At 41.2% G+C, this 22,067-nt stretch overlaps 1 protein-coding gene across 2 annotated transcripts in view; it reads right to left on the bottom strand.

The window, feature by feature from the left end:
• LOC122554944 (RCC1 and BTB domain-containing protein 2-like) overlaps window positions 1-22,067 on the bottom strand; it is a 68,895-nt gene that overhangs the window by 40,165 nt on the left and 6,663 nt on the right. For both annotated transcript variants that reach the window (XM_043700389.2, XM_043700391.2), the window contains exons 3-8: window positions 21,173-21,323; window positions 17,425-17,591; window positions 10,033-10,191; window positions 7,561-7,668; window positions 2,514-2,656; window positions 87-277 (exon numbers count right to left, since the gene is read on the bottom strand). In XM_043700389.2, coding sequence (XP_043556324.1) covers window positions 87-277; window positions 2,514-2,656; window positions 7,561-7,668; window positions 10,033-10,191; window positions 17,425-17,591; window positions 21,173-21,323 — 919 coding nt within the window. The remainder of the gene's footprint in view (window positions 1-86; window positions 278-2,513; window positions 2,657-7,560; window positions 7,669-10,032; window positions 10,192-17,424; window positions 17,592-21,172; window positions 21,324-22,067) is intronic.

Below are 22,067 nucleotides of genomic sequence, written 5' to 3'. Positions count from 1 at the left end.
CTTGTATTCACCAGACGACTAGTCAAATGACTGATTATTATTAATAGGTAATTGTGAGAACTATAAAGAAGTAAAAATCACCTCACCTACAGACAGGAGGCGCCATGTAACTGCAGGAGATGCAAAGCAGGCAAACACATCATCTGTGCAAGAGAAGTGAGTGAGTTGTGGTAGGATGACTGACTGCCCTCGACATTGGCCCCACATGTAGACCTGACCACCCTGGGTCTTAGCAGCTGAGGTATGAGTGGAATGACAAGCAGCAATCTCCACAATCCTAAGCAGCAAAAAAAAAAGTACAGTACACAGATTAGAAGAAAGCATACAAAAACCATATGTAAATTCCTTAAACTACTGCTCATGATGATTATGAATGGTCTTTGAATAGGGAAGCTTTACTCACATGTGCTATATTTTGGCCATTACCAATAATTTTATATTTATTTACCCTGCATTGGTTCAATAAATAATTTTCTGTTTCATGGCATTGCTACAAATCTGTTATTCCTGGAGTTGGACCAAATATTAAAGGTACACACAGTACTAATTTACCTAACTTTCAGACCAAGGCTGATAGAAAGCATGGACCAACGTTATGTACTAAACAAGAATTCTTATTTATTGTACTATAGTCTAATTAAACAGATCACTTACTATACATTAACCTATTGTGGTTCACCTAGTAGAACACCTAGATCACTCTGCACATCTGAGTACTGCAGTCATTCTCCATTTCATTAATAATCTTTCTTATTCTTCCTGCCAAAATGAACAACTTCAATACTTCACCTGCCAGACTCTACCAAATTTAACCTATTTGTAATTGGTCATGATTGCCATTATATCTTCTTCACAATATACTTTCCAACTTATCTTCGTGTATCACCTGCAATTTTAGCCACTATAACTTTGGAACCTTCAGCAATGTTATTTATAGAAATTAACTGCAGGATCCCACTTGTTACGTGCTGCCAATGTGAAACACACCCATTTATGTATAATCTGTTTTCTGTTAGCCAACCAAAATTCTATCCATGCTAGTATGTTACTCCCTATAACACAAGCCCCTACTTTGCGCAGTAACATTTTTGTGGATTCATATCAAATGCCTTCTGGAAAGTGAAGTACATTGACAGGATTCCCTTTATCCACTGCAGATGTTACTCTTTCAAAGAATTCCAGTAAGTTGGTTAAACAGATTTCCCTTTCATAAAACCACCCTGAATCTTCCCAAATACTTTGGATTTTACCAAGTGCCCAGCCACAGTTTCAAACTAACTAACCTATTTTTTCCAATTTCTGTTTCTTTCCCTTCTTGAATAGAAAGTTAATGTTTACTATTCTCTAGTCTAATGGAACCTTTGCAGAATATAAATGAATTCTGGAAAATAAACACAAATACAGACACTACCTCATTAGTCTTCCGTCTTAAGATTTGAGAATTAAGGTCATTAGGACCCAGTGACTCATTATAATACAGCTCCAGTTTGCAAAATACTGTTTCCTTACTAGAATCATAGAGATGTACAGCATGGAAACAGACCCTTCGGTCCAACCCATCCATTTCGACCAGATATTCCAACCCAATCTAGTCCCACCTGCCAGCACCCGGCCCATATCCCTTCCTATTCATATACCCATCCAAATGCCTCTTAAATGTTGCAATTGTACCAGCCTCCACCACATCTTCTGGCAGCTCACTCCATACACGTACCACCCTCTGCATGAAAATATTGCCCCTTAGGTCTCTTTTATATCTTTCCCCTCTCACCCTAAACCTATGCCCTCTCGTTCTGGACTCCCCGACCCCAGGGAAAAGACTTTGTCTATTTATCCTATCCATGCCCCTCATAATTTTGTAAACTTCTATAAGTTCACCCCTCAGCCTCCAACGCTTCAGGGAAAACAGCCCTAGCCTGTTCAGCCTCTCCCTGTAGCTCAGGTCCTCCAACCTTGGCAACATCCTTGTAAATTCCACACAGTTCTTCTTTTCTTTCCTCCACCTCATTTACAGGTTTCACAGAGTTTTATTTAAATCTTTTATGATGAAATCAGAAGCAAGATATTTATTTATTATATCCACCATTTATTTATTGTCTATAGTTAACTTGCCATCCTCATCTTCAAGAGGTGAGATTGTAAAAACACTCACTTTACTTACTCCTTTCCCTTTTTAAATACCCCTGCCATGTGTCTTTACATTTCTAGCTAGCTTCCTCTCAGCTCACTTATCAATCAATTCAACCACCATTTACTATATTCTGAAGTTATCTGTCACCAATCTTTGTGCAATTATATTGTTTTTCCTCAGGTCTGATGCTCTCAACTTTTTAGTTACCCATAGATGATGGGTCCTCCATTCAAATAAAGAATCTATAGTTTTTTTTTAATCTTTACAGTATCTAGTCTTGCCTGCTGGTATGTTCTTAGGTTTTCATACAGAACTTTTCTGCCACAGCTAATTTAAAGAGTAATGATGATAACTGAGTATTGTCTGAGATTTACTACATTACCTTTCTCTATCCACGGTGATTTGCACAGGACAGGACTGGTTGCTTTTCACACCACTGCCCAGCTGGCCATACGCATTAGCTCCCCAGGAATAAAGCAAACCCTCATCTGTCAGTGCCAGAGTGTGAGCATAGCCGCAGACAATCTACAAATTAAAGTTATAAGTAACAAATGATAGAATCAAGCACCTTCATTCTGAAACAAAAACAAAAGTCATCCTCAGTTTGGATAAGCTAGTATTGGGTAAGCTAGTATTAAAGTATGAGGTAAAAACAATGACTGCAGATGCTGGAAACCAGATTCTGGATCAGTGGTGCTGGACCTCGGATGCCATCCTAGTATTAAAGAATGCTTACTTGACACACATCAGGTTAAAGGTAAAGCACCAATCTCTATTTTTGCACCAAATCACCAGATTTTATTTCATGGTAAGCCAAGTAAGGTGCATGTATTAAAAACTTCAAGGGTAAAGAAATGCAAGTATGGAGTTTATGGTATTATCAGGGTGTTACATTGGAATTAGGAGCACGAGTAGGCAATTCAGCCCTTCATGCCCGTTCCGCCATTTAACATGATCATGGCTGAACCTATCCTGGTCTAAACCCCACACTTCTGCTTGCTCCCCACAGCCCTTTACCCCTTTATCCATCAGAAAGCTATCTATTGCTTTCTTGAATCTGTTGATTGATTCTGCCTCCACTGCACTCTGGGGCAGTGCATTTCACAGATTCACAACCCTCTGAGAAAAGTTGTTTCTCCTCATCTCAGTTTTGAACCTACCTCCTCTCACTCTATTTCCATGACGTGTTGTTCAAGACTATCCCACAAGTGGGAACATCTATTCAATCTCTACCTTATCAATCCCTTTTAGTATTTTATATAGCTGAATCAGATTCCCCCTCATTCTTCTGAACTCCAGTGAGTACAAGCCCAAGCTATTCAACCACTCCTCATATGACAACCCTTTCATCCCTGGAATCAAAGTGGTGAACCTCCTCTGAACTGTTTCCAGTACCACCACATACTTTCTCAAGTAAGGAGGCTAAAACTAGAGACAATATTCAAGATGTGATCTCACCAATGTCTTATATAATTGGAACAACACTTCTTTACTTTTATAATCCAGTCCTTTTGCAAAAAATGCGAGGATTCCATTTGCCTTTGTTATTGTATGCTACACCTGCATACCTACTTTGTGATTCATGCACAAACATGGCTGATGCTTCTGGACTGACACACTTTGAACCTGCTTCCATTTAAATAATAATTTGCCCTTTTAGTTTTCTGGTCAAAATAGACAAGCTTGCACTTATCCACATTAAATTCCATCTGCCAGATTCTGACACATTCTCATAGCCAATCAATATCCATCTGTAAACTCAATCTCCTTATCACTGCTTGCTTTCCCACCTATTTTAGTATCATCTATGAACTTTGCTATGTTACACTCAGTCCTTGATTCCAGATCATTTATATAGATTGTATATAGTTGAAGTCCAAGAAAGGAACCTTGCAGGATCCCACTAGTTACAGACTGCCATCCACTGAAGGACACATTTTCCCAACCGTCTGCTTTCCATCCGTCAGCCATCCTCTGTCTGAGCCATTAGTCTACCCTTATCCTTCTGGGATATAACATTCTAGATCAGTCTTTATGCGGCACCTTGTCAAATGCTTTCTGGGAGTTGCTAGCTACAATCAGCTCACTGGCTACTGGTCTTTAACCAACAGTGCAATACATCTTGTCTTACTGTATCCTTCTCCACGCCACATCCCAAAAAGTTGCAGATAACCATAGAGCCACATTTGAGACAGAATCTCAGAAGTAGCAGCATGCAGTCCTTTATGAAGGAGACAAATTCTCACTGCCTTGATTTTGTATCTTATGTTAAATTAAAACAATTGTTCTAATGTAAGCTGAACAATACTCGAGATCTTATTTAAATATATGGAGGGCACAATTTTAAATGTAAGTCAGAACTAAACAGCTGGGTATGAAGTTCAGTGCAGATGCCTAAAGCAATCACTTTTGTGCAAGTTTCAAACACAATCACAGTCAGAGGCTGAGCGGTGACCTTATAGAGGATTAAAAAATCATGAGGGGCATGGATAGGGTAAATAGACAAGGTCTTCTCCCAAGGGTGGGGGAGTCCAAAACTAGAGGGTACAGGTTTACAGTGAGAGGGGAAAGATTTAAAAGGGACCTAAGGTCTTTTCCATGGGGCAACTTTTTCATAGGTTGGTGCATGTATGGAATGAACTGCCAGAGGAAGTGGTGGAGGCTGGTATAATTACAACATTTAAAAGGCAACGGGATGGTTATATGAATTGGAAAGGTTGAGATGGAAATGGGCCAAATGCTGGCATATGACTTATTTAGGATATCTGGTCCGTATGGACGAGTTGGACCAAAGGGTCTATTTCCGTGCTGTACAGCTCCTATAAGGAGAAAGTGAGGGCGATGCCAAGTTGGAAGGTTGGAAGTGGGATAAGGTGGGGAGAGGGGAAATGAGGAAAGTGGTGCAGTCAACATTGATGCCGTGAGGTTGGAGGGTCCCAAGGCGTAAGATGAGGCGTTCTTCCTCCAGGCGTCATGTGGTTAGGGCTTGGCGATGGAGGAGGCTCAGGACCTGCACGTCCTTGGTGCAGTGAGAGGGGGAGTGGAAGTGTTTGGCCACAGGACAGTGGGGTTGGTTTGTGCGAGTGTCCCAGAGATGTTTTCTGAAGGGGTCTGCAAGTAGATGTCCGCATCGGGAGCAACAGATCCAGTAAATGACATGTGTGGAAGCGCAGGTAAAACTCTGATTGATGTGGAAAGCTCCTTTGGGGCCTTGGACGGAGGTGAGAGGGAAGGTGTGGGTGCAGGTTTTGCAATTCCGAAAGTGGCAGGGGAAGGTGCCGCGAGTGGTGGGTGGGTTGTGGGTACATGGACCTGACAAGAGAGTCACACCACCTTGTGCTCCCACGAGGAGGTTGAACAGTTCATCAACTTCACCAACACATTCCACCCGACCTTAAGTTAATCTTGTCCATTTCAGACACTTCCCTCCCGTTCCTGGATCTTTCCCACTCGATCAATGGTGACCAACTCAAAACGGACATCATCTACAAACCCACTAATTCCCACAGCTACCTGGACTACACCTCCTTCCACCCTGCCTCCTGTAAAAATGCTATCCTTCATTCCCAATTCCTCCGCCTCCGTGACATCTGCTCCCAGGAAGACCAGTTCCACCACAGAACATACCAGATAGCCTCCTTTTTCAAAGACTGCAATTTCCCCTCCAAGTGGTCAATGAGTCCCTCCAGTGCATCTCATCCACTTCCCACACCTCTGCCCTCGAACCCCACCCAGCCAACCCCAATGAGGACAAAGCACCCCAGTCCTCACCTTCCATCCTACCATCCTCCATATACATTGCATCATCCTCCGCTATTTCCGCCACTTACAAATAGACTCCACCACCGGAGGTATATTTCCCTCTCCTCCCCTATATGCTTTCCATAAAGACCATTCCCTCCGTGACTCTCTTGTTAGGTCCATGTCCCCACAACCCACCCTGCTCTCCTGGCACCTTCCTCTGCCACCGCAGGAATTGCAAAACCTGGCCCTCACCGCCCCCCTTCACCTCCGTCCAAGGCCCCAAAGTAGCCTTCTACATCCATCAGAGTTTTGCTTGCACTTCCACACGTCATTTACTGTAGCCGTTGTCCCCAATTCGGTCTCCTCTACATTGGGGAGGACAGGACACCTACATGCAGAGCAATTCAGAGAACATCTCCGGGACACCCGCACCAACCAACCCCACTGCCCTGAAAATGAACACTTCAACGCCAAGTCCCACTCTGCCAAGAACATGCAGGTCCTGGGCCTCCTCCATCGCTACACTCTGACCACCCGATGTCTGGAGGAAGAACGCTTCAAGTTCCGCCTTGGGACCCTCCAACCTCACCATCAATGTGGACTTCACCAGTTTCCTCATTTCCCCTCCTCCCATCTTATTCCAGTTCCAACCTTCCACCTTAGCACTGCCCTCATGACCTGTCCTACATGACGATCTTCCTTCCCAACTATCTGCTCCATCCTCCTATTACCATTACCCCCACCTCCATCTACCTATCACACTCTCAGCTATCTTCCCCCCAGCCCAACCCCCTCCCATTTATCGCTCACCCCCTTGGCTCAAAAGCCTCATTCCTGATAAAGGGCTGTTGCCCGAAACATCAATTCTCCTGCTCCTCGGATGCTGCCTGACCTGCTGTGCTTTTCCAGCACCACACTCTCAACTATGACTTCATAAGATGATCCACATATAAGACAAACCCTCTCTTCTATTGCAATTAAATAAATCTATGTTCTATAAACAGAATGCTCCCTCTGCCAACATGGTTAATTAGAGAGTCAGAAATTGACTTTCATGTGACTCTATGTACTTCAGCTTTCAAATGTCATCATTGCACATTGGGAGGCAGGAAACAGGAGACCAGAAGCAAGCAAGAGCAGGGAAAGCCTGGTAAAGGTGGTGAGCCAGAACAGATCAGCCCACAACAAACAAGCCAAGAATGGTTGTGCATGCTCTTTGAAGTATGCCATAGTGCCATCCATTATAATGTCTCCTATGATGACTTCCCCACAATAACTTACCACACACCAATGATCTTCTTTAGTCTCATGTGCAACAATGTACAAAGATAAAGAACCGTTGTAAGCATCTTGCAAATCTTCAGATTATCCCAGATCACTTCACAGGATTCCTTAAGAATACTTTCATTGCTATAGAGACAAATGTGGTGTCCAAACTCTGTATGCTAAACAAACTAGTTAATCTGTTTGCTATAACAAATATTCCCAAAAAAGGTAATCTCAGTCAGTTTAGCACCTCAGCTAACAGATGGTTGTTTCAACAATACCACATTCTTTCAGTACTGCATTGAGGTGTCATGTTCTGAAGTCACAATTGATTGAACACTCAAACTTTTGTATTGTAGAAGAGTGATAGCCAACAAGCCATTTTGCCTACTACAACTGGTCAGATGTATCAAACATACCTGACACACATGAATTCCTTGTAATGCAGCCAGTCTGCATGGGGTCGGCTGATTTCCATTACTGCCCAATCCAAGTTGCCCATTACCATTATAACCCCAACCATAAACCTGCAATGCAAGATAAACTAGTTAAAGAAAGAACAGAAAGAAGTACAATACCCTCATTTCCTCAGGATATCCATCCCAAGGAGCTTAAAAGCCAACAAAATACTTGAAGTGTAGTCACAGTTTCAATTGAACAAAGTATACACCTAATTTACACACAGCAAAGTTCCAATAACAGCAGTAAGGTAAATGAGATAACCAATGACAGTGATGTTAGCCAAAGGTTCAGTGCTGGCCAGGACATGAGAACTTCCTTATTCTTTTTTAAAAAAATATATCCATTTAAGCAGGCATGGGGGACACAGCTTAACATCTCATCTGAAAACAGCAGTCCCTCAATATGACACTCAAATGTCAGTTTAGATTAGGTGGTGAAGTGGGCCTTAAATCATGACAAGAGCAAGTGAGGACTGCAGATGCTGGAGATCAGTCGAAGAGTGTGGTGCTGGAAAAGCGCAGCAGGTCAGGCAGCATCAAAGGAGCAGAAGAATCGACGTTTCGGGCATAAGCCTCCCTTCAGGCCTCCCTGAAGAAGGGCCAAAGGGCCTGTTCTGTGCTGTATTGTTCTATGCCTGACCTGCTGCACTTTTCCAGCAACACATTTTTCAGTAAATGAACATATGCCAACACTTCTTCTGAATTTCAGCTACCCTAACATCTGCTTGAGGTATTACTGTGACTTTTGGCGATGGACTTTGTCTAGCTATTGTTCTGGTCACTACACACACTGGAAAAATACTAAGAACCTGTTCCAGCAATTGTTTCACCATTTTAGCCTCAACTGGACTTACTCTGATTGTAGGTGAAGCTATAACTTTCATTCCTGCCAAAGTATTCCCAAGGAATAGATCAACTTCATCCATAGGTAGTTCCTTAATTAGCTCAAACAACAAATCATACTTAAATTTTGTACAATGCTTTTCCACCTATCCCATTTACTAACATTTTGGCTTTCAATGAACTCTCTGGGAGGGAAACTAATTCTTTCTCCAGCAAGAGTGTTTAAATAGCCTCTGTATGCCCCAATAGTTGAAGGCTTGGATGGTTCCTTTGAAGAAAAAGTGGTTATCTTCCTTTCAGATAAAACCCCTTCCTATCTTGTGCTGATTAGGACACTGCTTCACAGGATGTTTGCATTGGTTTGCAGGAAGCACAGGGTGACTGGTTCACACTCATAAAACACCTCTGACTTATTAATTCCAATTTACAGCTTAGAGCAATTGTTGAATGAAAAATAAACTGGTTTTCTCTATGCTGAAAGTCGGCTGTGCGGCAGAGAACAGACATGTTGAGTTTGTCAAGGCTTGATGGCTCCCCCCTATCTCGATCACAGCCCAAATTAACCTTCAAATGAAACGCGCTACAAGCTGCAGAAACAGTACGTAATTTTTCACACAGACACTTTCCACCTTCTAAGAGTCAACAAGTTATTGAGTTCAACTCTTCAGTGTGTGGCCATTTTGATAACAACACCCTCAGTCTCAGCCATGTCTTGTTAGATTTACACTAAGCATAGCAGACCCATTTTTCTTCTTTTTACTCCTACGTTATATATCTACATCTCCTTTACATGCTCTCTGTCTATTGCTCAAGGCATCCTTGCCACCTATCCCACTCGATCCACCCCATCTCTGTCAACAGGATAACCATTTTCTAACCCTGCACAGTTCTGAAAAAGAGTCATATCAGATTCAAGACATTATCTCTGTTGCTTTCGCCACAGGTGCTATCAGATCTGCTGAGATCCACCAGCATTCGCATTTTTATTTCAGGTCTCCAGCATCCATATTATTTAGCTGTTATTTAACTTTTTACAGTTGGGAGAAGCAGACAGCAGTACAGTATCAATTAATGCTATGTTAGATGAGATCAAACTGAGGCATAATGCAACAATATCTGAAGTTTACTGCACACATATATGAACACACAAAGTGTGGTAAAAAAATGGATGAGCTTCAGGTGCAAACTGCCACCACATCACAATCTGTGGCTATAACAAAGATCTGTCTTAAAAACCAAAAAGGTAGGACTGCATATTAAATATTCCTGGATTGAAGGTGTACTCAACATTAAGGAAGACTCAATGAGTTGCACAGCACCATTCAATTCCCATCACACCAGCCACCCAATTGCACAGCCTTGCACAATGTTTAGCCATGATGTTTAGCCCCTAGCATCATGGACAAGAAACATTGCATCATGGTGATCTCAGCCAGAGAACAGACACTCCTTGGAAACGATGCCTGGCAAGAATAAAGAAATTCTGTAACATTAGCCCTACTAACACATTAATGATGACTATGTTAACCTTTTAAAGTATAAAGATTAAATAACAAATTTACTCATTAACCATATGACACCACTCACCTCTCCATTATCCAGCACTGCCATAGAAGATGACTGACCACAGGCAATAGTTGCAACTACTTTATTTTGTAGGCAACTGGTCACTCTTCGTGGTGTTGGCTGATTAGAAGTAGATCCTGATCCAACTTGTCCACAGTTATTATAGCCCCATGCATAAACCTATTAAAAATATGAAATCCATCAGCAAAAAAGGTTTCTTAACAAGATCTTGTATACAAGATCAATAGGGAATGATTCTCCATTTAAATACTAAAGGACTAAGGACAGAAGGCAAGGATTTTGTACAAAAGAAGCTCTAAATCAAAAGGCATGCAAGGTTGAAACTCCTTTCTTAGGGGTTTGGCCCAATAAACGCTTGCAAGATAGTACACAAATAACTGATTTGCCTTTTACTATTTTCAGTTTTAATTCAATATACAAGCACACAGACCAAACGTTTATACATCTGTAACAGTCGTACAAACCTCATATTTCATTCCTGACGTCAACTTCCAAAATATCTTTCCTCCCTGTGTATCTGAACTTTATACTGCTTGGGCCAAACATGTAATTCTGTCCCTAAACACTTTAATTCACATAGCCCTCTAAATCCCCTTTTTTTAAAAATCTTCCGTCCTTTAGCTCCATGTCTATTTGTTATTACATATTTGTAAAATGCATTCATACATTGTTCTACATTCAAAGAATGAAAAAAGAAAAATAACTGTTTAGATGTGTATCATTGGCAATGTATTTGTTAACATTCTGATATATTCATCTTAATAAATTTGTATTGCCATCTACAACACAGTCAACATATAATTGACTATCTCCAGTTGCCAAGATTAACACATCTCCAACACTTGAGAAGCTCAACAGCACCAAGCTCAAACAAGCCCACTTAACTGGCATCCCATTGATTCTCCATCTTCAACATTCACTCCCCCCACCACCATTGTGCACCATTTACAAGATGCACTGCAGCAACTTGCCAAGGCTCTTCAATAGTACCTTCCAAACCCATGCCCTCTACCAACTAAAAGAAAAGCAGCAACAGACACATGGGTACACCACCATCTGCCCCAGCATGTCACAGATCACCCTGATTTAAAACTCTCACCATTTCTTCACAACAATTAGGTCAACATCCTGGAACGACTTCCTTAACAGCATGGGGGTATCCACATGAACTATAGCAATTTAGGAAGGTGGTTTACTAAGTTTGCTTCTGAAGAGTAATAGGAGATGACAATAAATTCTGGCCTTACTAGTGATGCTCATAACCCAAAAGCAAACAGCAAAGTCCATCTATTAACAAGTACGAAACTACATAGTGAAACTATATAGAGATGTGCTAAAATCTCAGCTCACCTACCACAACATATAAAGAAAATAGAATTTTGTTAGTCTTTGCAATTGAGTCAAAATATGAATTAGACATTGCTTCACTTGTAACAAAAGAAAAATGTCCCATACAACAAAGGACATTAATATCTTTTATCAGAAGATGATTTAAACTCTGTCTGCTCACCAATTTTCTGAAAACAAAACATAAAATTACAATTCTCCTTCTGGTGATGATAGATCCAATACCCTGTTTGAGTCGTCCCAGCATTTGGCAACACTTTCTGGGAATAACAAGACAAAAATATTGGGCAACACAGGGTCTAGTGAAAGAAAGCAACTAAAGGAAATCCATGTTAATAGGGAAATTGTGTTGGGAAAATTGATGGTATTAAAGGCCAACAAATCCCAGGGCCAATGATCTACATACCAGAGTACTTAAGCAAATAAATTGTATATGCATTGGTGGTCATATTTCAAGATTCTATAGATTCTGGAACAGATCCAAAAGATTGGAAAGTAGCTATTGTAATCCTACTATATAAAGAAAGGAGGTAAAGAGACACCAGGAACTACAGACCAGTTTGCCTGATATCGGTATCATGGAATTTATTACGAAAGACTTTACAGCAAAGCAATTGGAAAACAGTGCTAGCAACTGTCAGAGGCAGGATGGATTTACGAAAGGGAAATCATGCATTACAAATCTAATGGAATTTTTCGAAGATGAAACTAGTAGAGTTGATAAAGGGGAGAGTGGATGTGGTTTAATGGATTTTCAGAAGGCTTTCAATAAGGTCCCACATAAGAGATTGACATGTAAAATTAAAGTACATGGGATTGGCAGTAGTTTACTGACATGTATAGAGAACTGGTTGGCAGACAGGAAATATGCAAGTGCAGCAGGCAGTGAAAGTAAATGGTACATTGGTTATCATAGTGGAAATATTCAATTACAGCTGCTGACATGTCTTGTTGCAATTGCACACGTCATTGGTGAGACCACACTTGTGCACTTTTGGCCTCCTTATCTAAGGAAGAATGTTCTGACTGTCGAGTGAGCGCAAGGAAGGTTCACTAGACTGATTGCTGGAATGGCAGGACTGATATATGAAGAGAGATTAGATTGTTAAACTCACTGGAGTTTAGAAGAATGAGGAGGAAATCTCAAGAAAACATATAACATTCTAAAAGGATTAGACAAGGTAAATGTAGGAAGATTGTACCCAAAGACCAAGATGTCCAGAACCTGGAGTGACAGTCTAAAGATTGGGGGTTGGCCATTGGCCAGTTGAGGCCAAACAACTGAACGTTTAAAAATAGTTAAATATAGTTCTTGGAGCTGAAGGGATCAAAGGATATGTGGGAAAGCAGGAATAGGTGTGGAGTTAGATGATCATATTGAATTGCGGAACAGGCTTGAAGGGATGAATTACCTACTCCTGCTCCTATTTTCTGTGTTTCTATGGAATAGCAGCAGCCCATCCCATTACATCACACTGAAAACAAGAGGTCACAGGCCTGTGATTTCCCACTTGCAGCAAGTGGAGTTCCACACAGGGACTGCCTGATGAGAGATTCCTAAACTGCTTAGACTGACAGGTGACAATGATGGCCAATGCCACCAATTTTACTCTGACCACATATACAGGCCATTATTTCAGTGCACCAATACAAGCTAGTGAAGCACTTTTAAAATTATTTATTTGTATTATGTTTACTCTTTTACAAAAAAGTTGTAAAAATACAAAGATACAGTAGAATAGAGATAATATAAATTATATTACAACAGTATTAACAATAAACTACTGACTACTCTACAGAGAACCATCATCTCCTTCTTACTTAACCCAAGTTAAGTTAAGAAAAAATTAAATAAAATGAAATGAAATTAAATTACTATTAAATTAAATTAGATTAGATTACATTACTCCACTCACTGCACCTCCACCAAAGCTCCCATCCACGAGAGCAACAGTTATTATACACGTATTTACTAACCCTCCTCTCCCTGGAGTCCCCAGACCACCAAATTTGGCCCTTAGGGCTGTATAAAGGCCCTAATTAGTATCGCAGATAAATCCATATTAATGTAATTTAGAAAGGGCTGCCACATCTTATAAAATTGCTCTGTTCTATGGTGTACCACATTTGTAAGATAGTTTTGGGGGACATGCTCCATCACAAGTCTATGCCACCCCATAAGACCTGGGTTTTTTTCTGATATCCAGTGCACTAGGACGTTCTTCCTGGCACAGTGTGTAAGAATATTAAATAACCTCTTCCCGTGTTCACCTAGAGAGCATGGTTCGGCAGACCCAAAAGGGATACCAGGTCCGCCTTAACTTCAATTCCCAGGATCCTCTCCAGCTCATTCATGCTGGCACTCCAATATCCACGAATCTTGTGGCAGGATCAAAAGCAAGATATAAGGGTGCCTGTACTAATTTTACATTTTGGACATCCTGGGGAGGATCCTTTCTTAAACTTTGCTAACCTTTCTGGCGCCATATGGGCCCTGTGAAGGATCTTCAATTGCATCGCTTGTGCGTTATTGCGTATTGAAATTTTCTTCACATTCTCCCATACCTCCTCCCATGTTTCCGATGAGATTTCTTCTCCTAGCTCCTGATTCCAGATCCCATGGAGCCTCTCTATATCCCCCAAGGCACTCCCTCTCTGCAAAAGATATATGGTACTAACCGAAGAGTACTCCCACAGCGGAGCACTCTTCTCTCTATGTCTGACTTGTAGGGCTGAACCAAGAACATGTTTTTTTTCTGTATATAATCCCTAACCTGAAAATATCGGAAGAGGTCCCTACTAGGTATCCCGTATTTCTGACTTAACTGGTTAAAAGAATCAAGAGCTGTCTCTCAAATAAATCTCCCATGCCTTACCCTCCCATGCTTTGAAGCTGGAGTCCATTGACCCCGGCCTAAATCCTGAGGCTCCCACTAATGGGGTGAACAGCGAGGTCTTAAGAAAGTTGCCCTCACCCTGCCACATTTTTCTCCATGCTTTCACAGTATTTAAGATAGGTCGGCTCTCACAATGCTCAGCCACGGATCTCATCTTATGCATAAACAATAAATTAACGAGAGGACACCTTGCCTGTGAGGCCTCAACATCAAGCTATATCGACAGTGAATCCTTATGCGCCCAGTCACCCACATGTGACAATAGGGCGCCTATTTGGTATCTCTTCAGATCTGGAAGATCCACCCACCACCACCCCCACCAATACCCTGCAGAAGTTGCAGCTTAGTCAATTTAATTAGGGATGCCTACAGCACGAAATAAAAGAACCCAAACCAGCCAGTAAAGCTCCGCAGCACCTGCCTGGGCAGCAAAAACGGGAGCGCCCTTGTAGGGTGTAATAACATGCATTTTAATCAGGGCTATGTGTTCTAGCAACAATATTGGTAGCCCCTCCCACTGCTCCTATATCCTTTCCAACAGTTGCACAAAGTTAGCTCTACACAACTGATGGAAGGGGGGGTAATAAAATTCCCAGGTAGAGAAAATCTTTTTGTGACCACCGAAAAAGAAACTGCGTTCCATTCTCCAACTCAGGCACTTCTACCAATCCTCCCACAGGCATGACTTCCAACTTTGTGAAACTTACGCTGTACCCCAAAAAACTGTTGAATAATTTAAATTTTTGTGCTAGCCGGGGTATAGGCTTTTCCGGGTTAACCAGAAACAGAAGGAGATCATCCGCATAAAAAGAGTAATTTTGTGCTCCTCAATTCTTACTTTTGGTGCCGCTATTTCAGGGACCTTCCAGATGGCCTCTGCCAGCGGCTCAATTACCAAAGTAAATAGCGGCGAAAGAGGACATCTCTTTCTCGTCGGCTGCCTCTCCCAATACTAAAATTATGCAATTTTACACAGTTCGTGATGACCCCCGCCTTGGGGCCATTATATTAGCACAGCCACCCACTGAGTGAAAGCCCCACCAAGACCAAAACAATCTAGAATACCAAAGAGATATGACCACTCCACTCAATCAAAAGCCTTTTCGGCATCCAGGGTGACCACCAAGCCCAGAATCAATTTCTGCTGACATACTTTCACTATATTCAGTACCGTCCTGATATTATTAGAGGAGCCATGGCCCTTAATGAAACCCATCGGATCTTCTTTGATAATAACAGGCAGTACCTTTTCCAGCCTCGGGGCCAGGACCTTGGATAAAATTTTGGTCTACATTCAATAACGAGATAGGTCTGTACGAGGCACAATCCTCGGGGTCTTTTCCTTTCTTTAAAACGAGGGAGATAATGGCCTCCCTAAAGAAGGGCGGAAGGCAGTCCTGGCTAGACGAGTGACTATAGATGCCCTGAAGTGGCTCAGCCAACATATGTATAAACACCTTGTAAAACTCACTTGGAAACCTGTCTGGGCCAGGTGCTTTGCCACTCTGGAACTGCCATACCACCTCCTGCATCTCTTGTATTGTAAGGGATGCATTTAAAAGAGAGGCCTGCTCTGTGTTTATACCGGGGAGGTCCAGGTTTTCAAAAAAGGGTTCCATTCTCGCTACTGCACCCCACAGCCCTCCGACAGAATAACACTGCACAGAATTCCTGAAATCCAGCATTAATACCAGCTCTCTCCATAATAGATACAATGGACTGCGGAGCACTTTTCTTCCTAGCCAGATAAGCCGGGTATCTATGGCACAAAGCCCAACACAGCAGACTTTTCAGGCCGCCACCATCTTGCACCCCCCCCCTCCCCCTCCCCCCACTGAAGCACTTCCTACACAACAAAGATATGCTATATCTCAAATGGAAAAGCCAGAACCAAAATCTTACTGTATCAGCAACATAAGAAAACATTAGTATTAGTTCCTGAATGCAGAACAGAAGTATGGGATCACAAACCTTTTTACAGCAAGTGATTCTGCACTTTAATACAATATTAATTCTGCTTCCCCACCAATCAGAGAAAAAGATTTTTTTAAGAACAAGTATAAACAGGAAACAAAATGGAATATATATTCAAACAGTTTTGCATAACAATAAAAATATTAACAACTTTCAAATCTGTACTAAATATAATTTAAAAGCTACAATGTTGATAAATTATGAGCCTAATAAAACCAGTGAACAGTGAATAATTGTCACACAGAAATATTTTAGATAGTTTCTGGCTTAACTGATGTTTCAACACCCAGCTGGGCAGTTTTGTACACCTCAAACCATACATCTTGTAGCAAAAATAGAGGAGGGCAACGAGGCAAGAAGAACTGAATAAAAACCATTCTGTCAACTAATCAAAAAGTGAAAAGGTGACATAGCTAAAGAATGTCAAGGATTGAAAATTGAGTGAGCATTTTTCTTTTAAACTGGCCTCCACTGGGAAGAGATCTGTAAATAATCAGTGTACACTAAAGTGGAAGCTGGATTTGGTACTGACCTCCAAATCCCAGGACAATCGCGCTAGGAAAAAGTAAATGCAGGTCAGATCTTGCACAACTGCATTGTGAATTTAAATAATGCTTCTAATGTTACAAAATAACAGAGAAGCACTATTAGTCATAAAAATGGTACTAAGCCAAAATAGAAAAAACTATATAAGGAGCGGTGGCTAGAGATATGATCAGAAGGATGATTCTTAAAGTATTTCTTATAGGAAGAGAGGTAGAAAATCAAAGGTTCAAGGAGGAACCTTTAGAGCTTCAGGCCTGCATAGCTACAGACATGGCTGCAACGCTGAGACACAAAACAGTATAGATCTCCAGAGGTTTGTAAGGAAGGCCACAGAGCAGCCCAAGACTGCTGACCTTCAAAACAAAGTACCAGTTAAACAAGGCTTGCTGATTTACACACGCACCAACACCCATTTCCTTCCAACTTTCGATTCATATTTGGATGTATTCGTCTGCAATTTGGAAGAGTCTATAGTGATAGCAATTTCAACAATCCATCCAAAGGAATGCCGTCATAGCTAATTCACTTTCTTACAAACTCCTAAAACAGGGATGTTTGAAGAATTATGGTACAGAAAGTATTTTTTTGAAATGAACATCGCTTTTCTCCATACAAAGATTTTACTCACTTCTCCATCAGATGTCAGAATCATAGAATGATGGGATCCACATGCCACCTCGATTACTTTCTTGTGGAGCAAATTTGTGGAAATCTGACAAGGAGATAAACCTTGAGTTGTTGTCCCATTTCCTAGCTGACTGTAACCATTATTGCCCCAGGCATAAACTTCTCCATCTGCAAACCAAGAAGAATTTTTTTTTAAGTTCTGACAAAGAATCATTGGACTCGAAAAGTTAATTCTGTTTTTGTCTCAACAGATGCTGTCAGACCTGTGTTTCTCCAGCAGTCTAATAAGTTTCTAAAAACAAAAAAGAGTCAGATGTACAACACAGAAACAGACCCTTCAGTCCAACTCATTCACGCTAACCAAATATTCTAAATGTATCTAGTCCCATTTGCCAGCGTTTGGCCCGTATCCCTCTAAACCATTTCTATTCATATACTCATCCAGATGTCTTTTAAATGTTGTAATTGTACTAGCCTCCACTACTTCCTCTGGCAGTTGCCCCTTAGGTCGCTTTAAAATTTTTCCCCTCACCCCTAAAACCTATGCCCTCTAGTTTTGGACTCTCCTACCCTGGGGAAAAGATCTGATTATTCACCCTATCCATTGCCCCTCATGATTTTATAAACTTTTGTAAGGTCACCCCTCAGCCATCGACATTCCAGAGAAAACCTATTCAGCCTCTCCCTACACCACAAACCCTCCAAACTTGGCAACATCCTTGTAAATCTTTTCTGAACCCTTTCAAGTTTCACAGCATTTTTTCTATTACAGGGAGACCAGAATTGAATACAGTATTCCAAAAGTGGAATGTCGTAATCAATATCCTGTATCACCACGACATGACTCCCAACTTGTACACCCAATGCACTGATCAATAAAGGCAAGCACATCAAACGCCTTCTTCACTGTCTACCTGTAACTCCACTTTCAAAGAACTATGAACCTGCACCCCAAAGTCTGTTTGTTCGGCAACACTTCAGGACCTTACCATTAAATTAACACGTCCTGCCCTGATTTACCGCACCAAAATGTAGCATCTCATTTATTAAAATTAAACTCCATCTGCCAATCTTGAACCCATTTACCCATTTGACAATACAGAAATGTTTAATAATTTGCGCAAACTGTTTTTGAAGAAGTCTGAAGAAAACATCCTTATAACTTCACCAGATATTTCAGTGAATACATTAAGGACGAGTAATATCATCAATATATTAAAAAGGTTAAAGTTGCACAAAGTACAGTTACTGGGTTGTGAACAAGGTTCGCTCACAAGTCAATTCATCTGCAAGTCAAACACAACGTAGTACAATTTAAAACAGCCATTTGTAAGTACAGAAAATGTTTATATGTCGGGCCGTTAAAATTATACCCCATTATGGTATTGCGTTTGTAGTTTGAGGAACCCTGTACTATGTTGCCCAAATTAGTATTTTTTTCAATGTACCAATTTCTATTTGCTTCTTTAAAATCTCCTATCCTGCTTTTGAAGGCACTAACTCACTAAAGTGCAGTTCTCCGTGTACTGGCCACTCTTAGGTCCAAGTCCGTCACTAGAGCTTTCATAGGAAGAATTGCAGATTATTTAACTGCTGTAAACCTTACCTTGAAGCCCTACCCTAGTCCAGTTGGAATTATGTAATCAAACGTTATAGTAATAGTCATGGTTCTGGCTAAAACTGCATTCCCCATCCCTAACTCAGGATTTTTGGTCAAATACTGCACCCAACAGCCACCAAGAATCTGAGTAAATAATTCTCACAGAACAGGAGAAAGTGAGGACTGCAGATGCTGGAGATCAGAGCTGAAAAATGTGTTGCTGGAAAAGCGCAGCAGTTCAGGCAGCATCCAAGGAGCAGGAGAATCGATATTTCGGGCATAAGCCCTTCTTCAGGAAAATGGCTGAAGAGCTTCAAGGCGGAGGAGATGACCTGGGGGGGTGAAGTGAGAGAGGGACTCACTGAAATCCTTGTAGAGGGAGGAAGAGAGCTTCTTCAAGGAAGGCATCCTTGCAAGAGGATTCGCAGTAGGTTAAAATCAACTAGGAGAAAGTGAGGACTGCAGATGCTGGAGATCAGAGCTGAAAAATGTGTTGCTGGAAAAGCGCAGCAGGTCAGGCAGCATCCAAGAAGCAGGAGAATCGACGTTTCGGGCATAAGCCCTTCTTCAGGAAAACAGTTTGGCTGCATAACACCTGTGTTCATTTTAGGCATAATGACTGCCCAAATGTTTAAGGTTACGTATAAAATAATGCCATAGAACATAGAACATTACAGCGCAGTACAGGCCCTGTCATACTAATCTGAAGCCCATCCCACTTACACTATTTCATGTACGTCCATTTGCCCGTCCAATGACGACTTAATGCACTTAAAGTTGGCGAATCTACTACCGTTGCAGGCAAAGCATTCCATACCCTTACTACTCTCTGAGTAAAGAAACTACCTCTGACATCTGTCTTATACCTACCTCTGACATCTGTCTTAACCCTTATCCTATCCACCAACAACTTCTCATGAATCCTCCTGGCTCTTCTGAGCTCTCTCTTTAGGTCTTTCCTGACTTCCTTGTAACCCAACTCACGCTGCCAGTTCACGCACTTTATTTCGGATGCTCCTCACGTTGAAGTACTCACACTTCAAACCAGGTTCTCAGTTGCCAGTATGGGAACTCCCTACTCTTATCCTCTTCTGTATCTATCCTACAATTTTGGTTCCCATCTCCCATCCACCTCAATAGCTTTAGCGAATTTCCCACCCAGGATATTGGTACCCCTCTGGTTTAGACGAAGACCATCCTGCTTGTAGAAGTCCCACCTACCCCAGAAAGAGCTCCAATTATCCAAAAACGCGAAACCCTCCCTCCTGCACCATCCTTGTAGCCACGTGTTCAACTCCTTTCTCTCCCTATTCCTCACCTCACTGGCACATGGCACGGGCAGCAAACCAGAGAAAACAACTGTTTGTCCTAGCTCTAAGCTTCCATCCTAGCTCCCTGAATTTCTGCCTCAAGTCCCCATCTCTCTTCCGACCTATGTCATTGGTGCCAATGTGGACCATGACTTGGGGCTGCTCTCCCTCCTCGCGAAGGATCCCAAAAACACGATCAGAGACATTACAGACCCTGGCACCCGGGAGGCAACACACCAACCATGAGTCTCTCTCGTTCCCACAGAATCTCCTATCTGTCCCCCTAACTATCGAGTCCCCAGTGACTATTGCTCTCCATCATGAAACCTTATTTTATAATGAATTAAGCAAGTCACAACTTAGAAGATTAGAAACCAGAAGATATAAAGATTAATACACACGAGAGATTAATAAGCATATATTATGAAATGACTCAAGCCTTATTATATGGTCAAATGCTTTAGCATTCAATTTCACTAAACACCAAGTTTGAGGTTGATGTTGTAAAATCAATGATCAAACAGAAACATTTATTCATTGTAGGTTAAAACACAATGATTTCCTGTTAGGCAAAAGGCCTAATTGAAATTTAAATATTCACTTAGATTAAGTAAAACAGCTGAAGATCTAACAATGATTTACTGAAGTTACAATCATTACAAGTTCCTCCAAGTTCCAAGTAGAATTAGCTGGAGTTACTTACCTGAAACTTAAATTAAAATGCTGAAACTAAAGGAATTCTCCAGCTGGCAGCAGCTTTCTCAGAGCATTTGTCAAAACAATACAGCTGAGCAGTCCAGGTATTATTCATACTTTCTTTGTTTATCAAAATGTATTACCTGAAGTTGTAAGCACCACATGGGGTCCACTCCCATAACTTAGATGAGTGATCTTCTTACCACACAGAATGTTTATTTTCCTGGGCTCAATTGTGCTCTGAATATCTCCAGTTCCTAAACAGCCACTGCAGTTAGTACCAAAGGCAAACACCTGTTATAGAAACAAGACTGAAGTCAAATCTAAACTTTTTAGCCAGTTTTGTAATGCTTAACGTTTTAACTTATTTCTCAGGAACAGATTGAACACATCATTTCTCAACAAATGACATCCCACAGATCTCTGCACCTGGCACACCACCATGTCCAATTAATATTTTCATCCATATAGTAACATAATATTTTCAAACATTTTGATGGATAAAATAGTTTAAGACAGAATAAGATAGGACAGATCGTAGAAAGAAATTTGTCCTCCTTTGTTGGATACAGAATTCTTAATCTCACTCTGTTGAAAGCAATGAGACTTCAATAACAATTAAACCATTAGGTACCATTGAATATCGGCTGTTTAACAACAAACAAAAGCAGTAGCTTTGCTGGCTTTCTAGACCACGCATTACACCTACTACTGCGTCATTCATACTACATACTGCTAAAGGAAAACAGAGAATGGAAAATGTAAAAACAAAACAAAATAGCCAATGTCTGGAATAAAAGAAAAATATGTTGGAAACATTGGCTGGATCAGGCAACATCCGTGAAGAGAGAAATGCGAGGTTTAATGTTTCTGGTCAATGAGTTCTTTTCAGAGCCAGTTCAGGGAGATTCAAACTTAAAGCAAACCAGGAAGTAGTACATCAGCAATTGAAAAAAGTATTTTTTAAATTTTGAAGTTCAACATGAAGGAAGCATTTCCATTTTATAGTCACAGCATTACTGCAAACTTTTTATTAAC

Source organism: Chiloscyllium plagiosum, unplaced genomic scaffold (assembly GCF_037043375.1).
Source record: "Chiloscyllium plagiosum isolate Xiang-an unplaced genomic scaffold, Cpla_swu_hap1 HiC_scaffold_12, whole genome shotgun sequence".
Taxonomy (NCBI): Eukaryota; Metazoa; Chordata; class Chondrichthyes; order Orectolobiformes; family Hemiscylliidae; genus Chiloscyllium; species Chiloscyllium plagiosum.
This window is presented reverse-complemented; position numbering and strand designations above follow the sequence as displayed.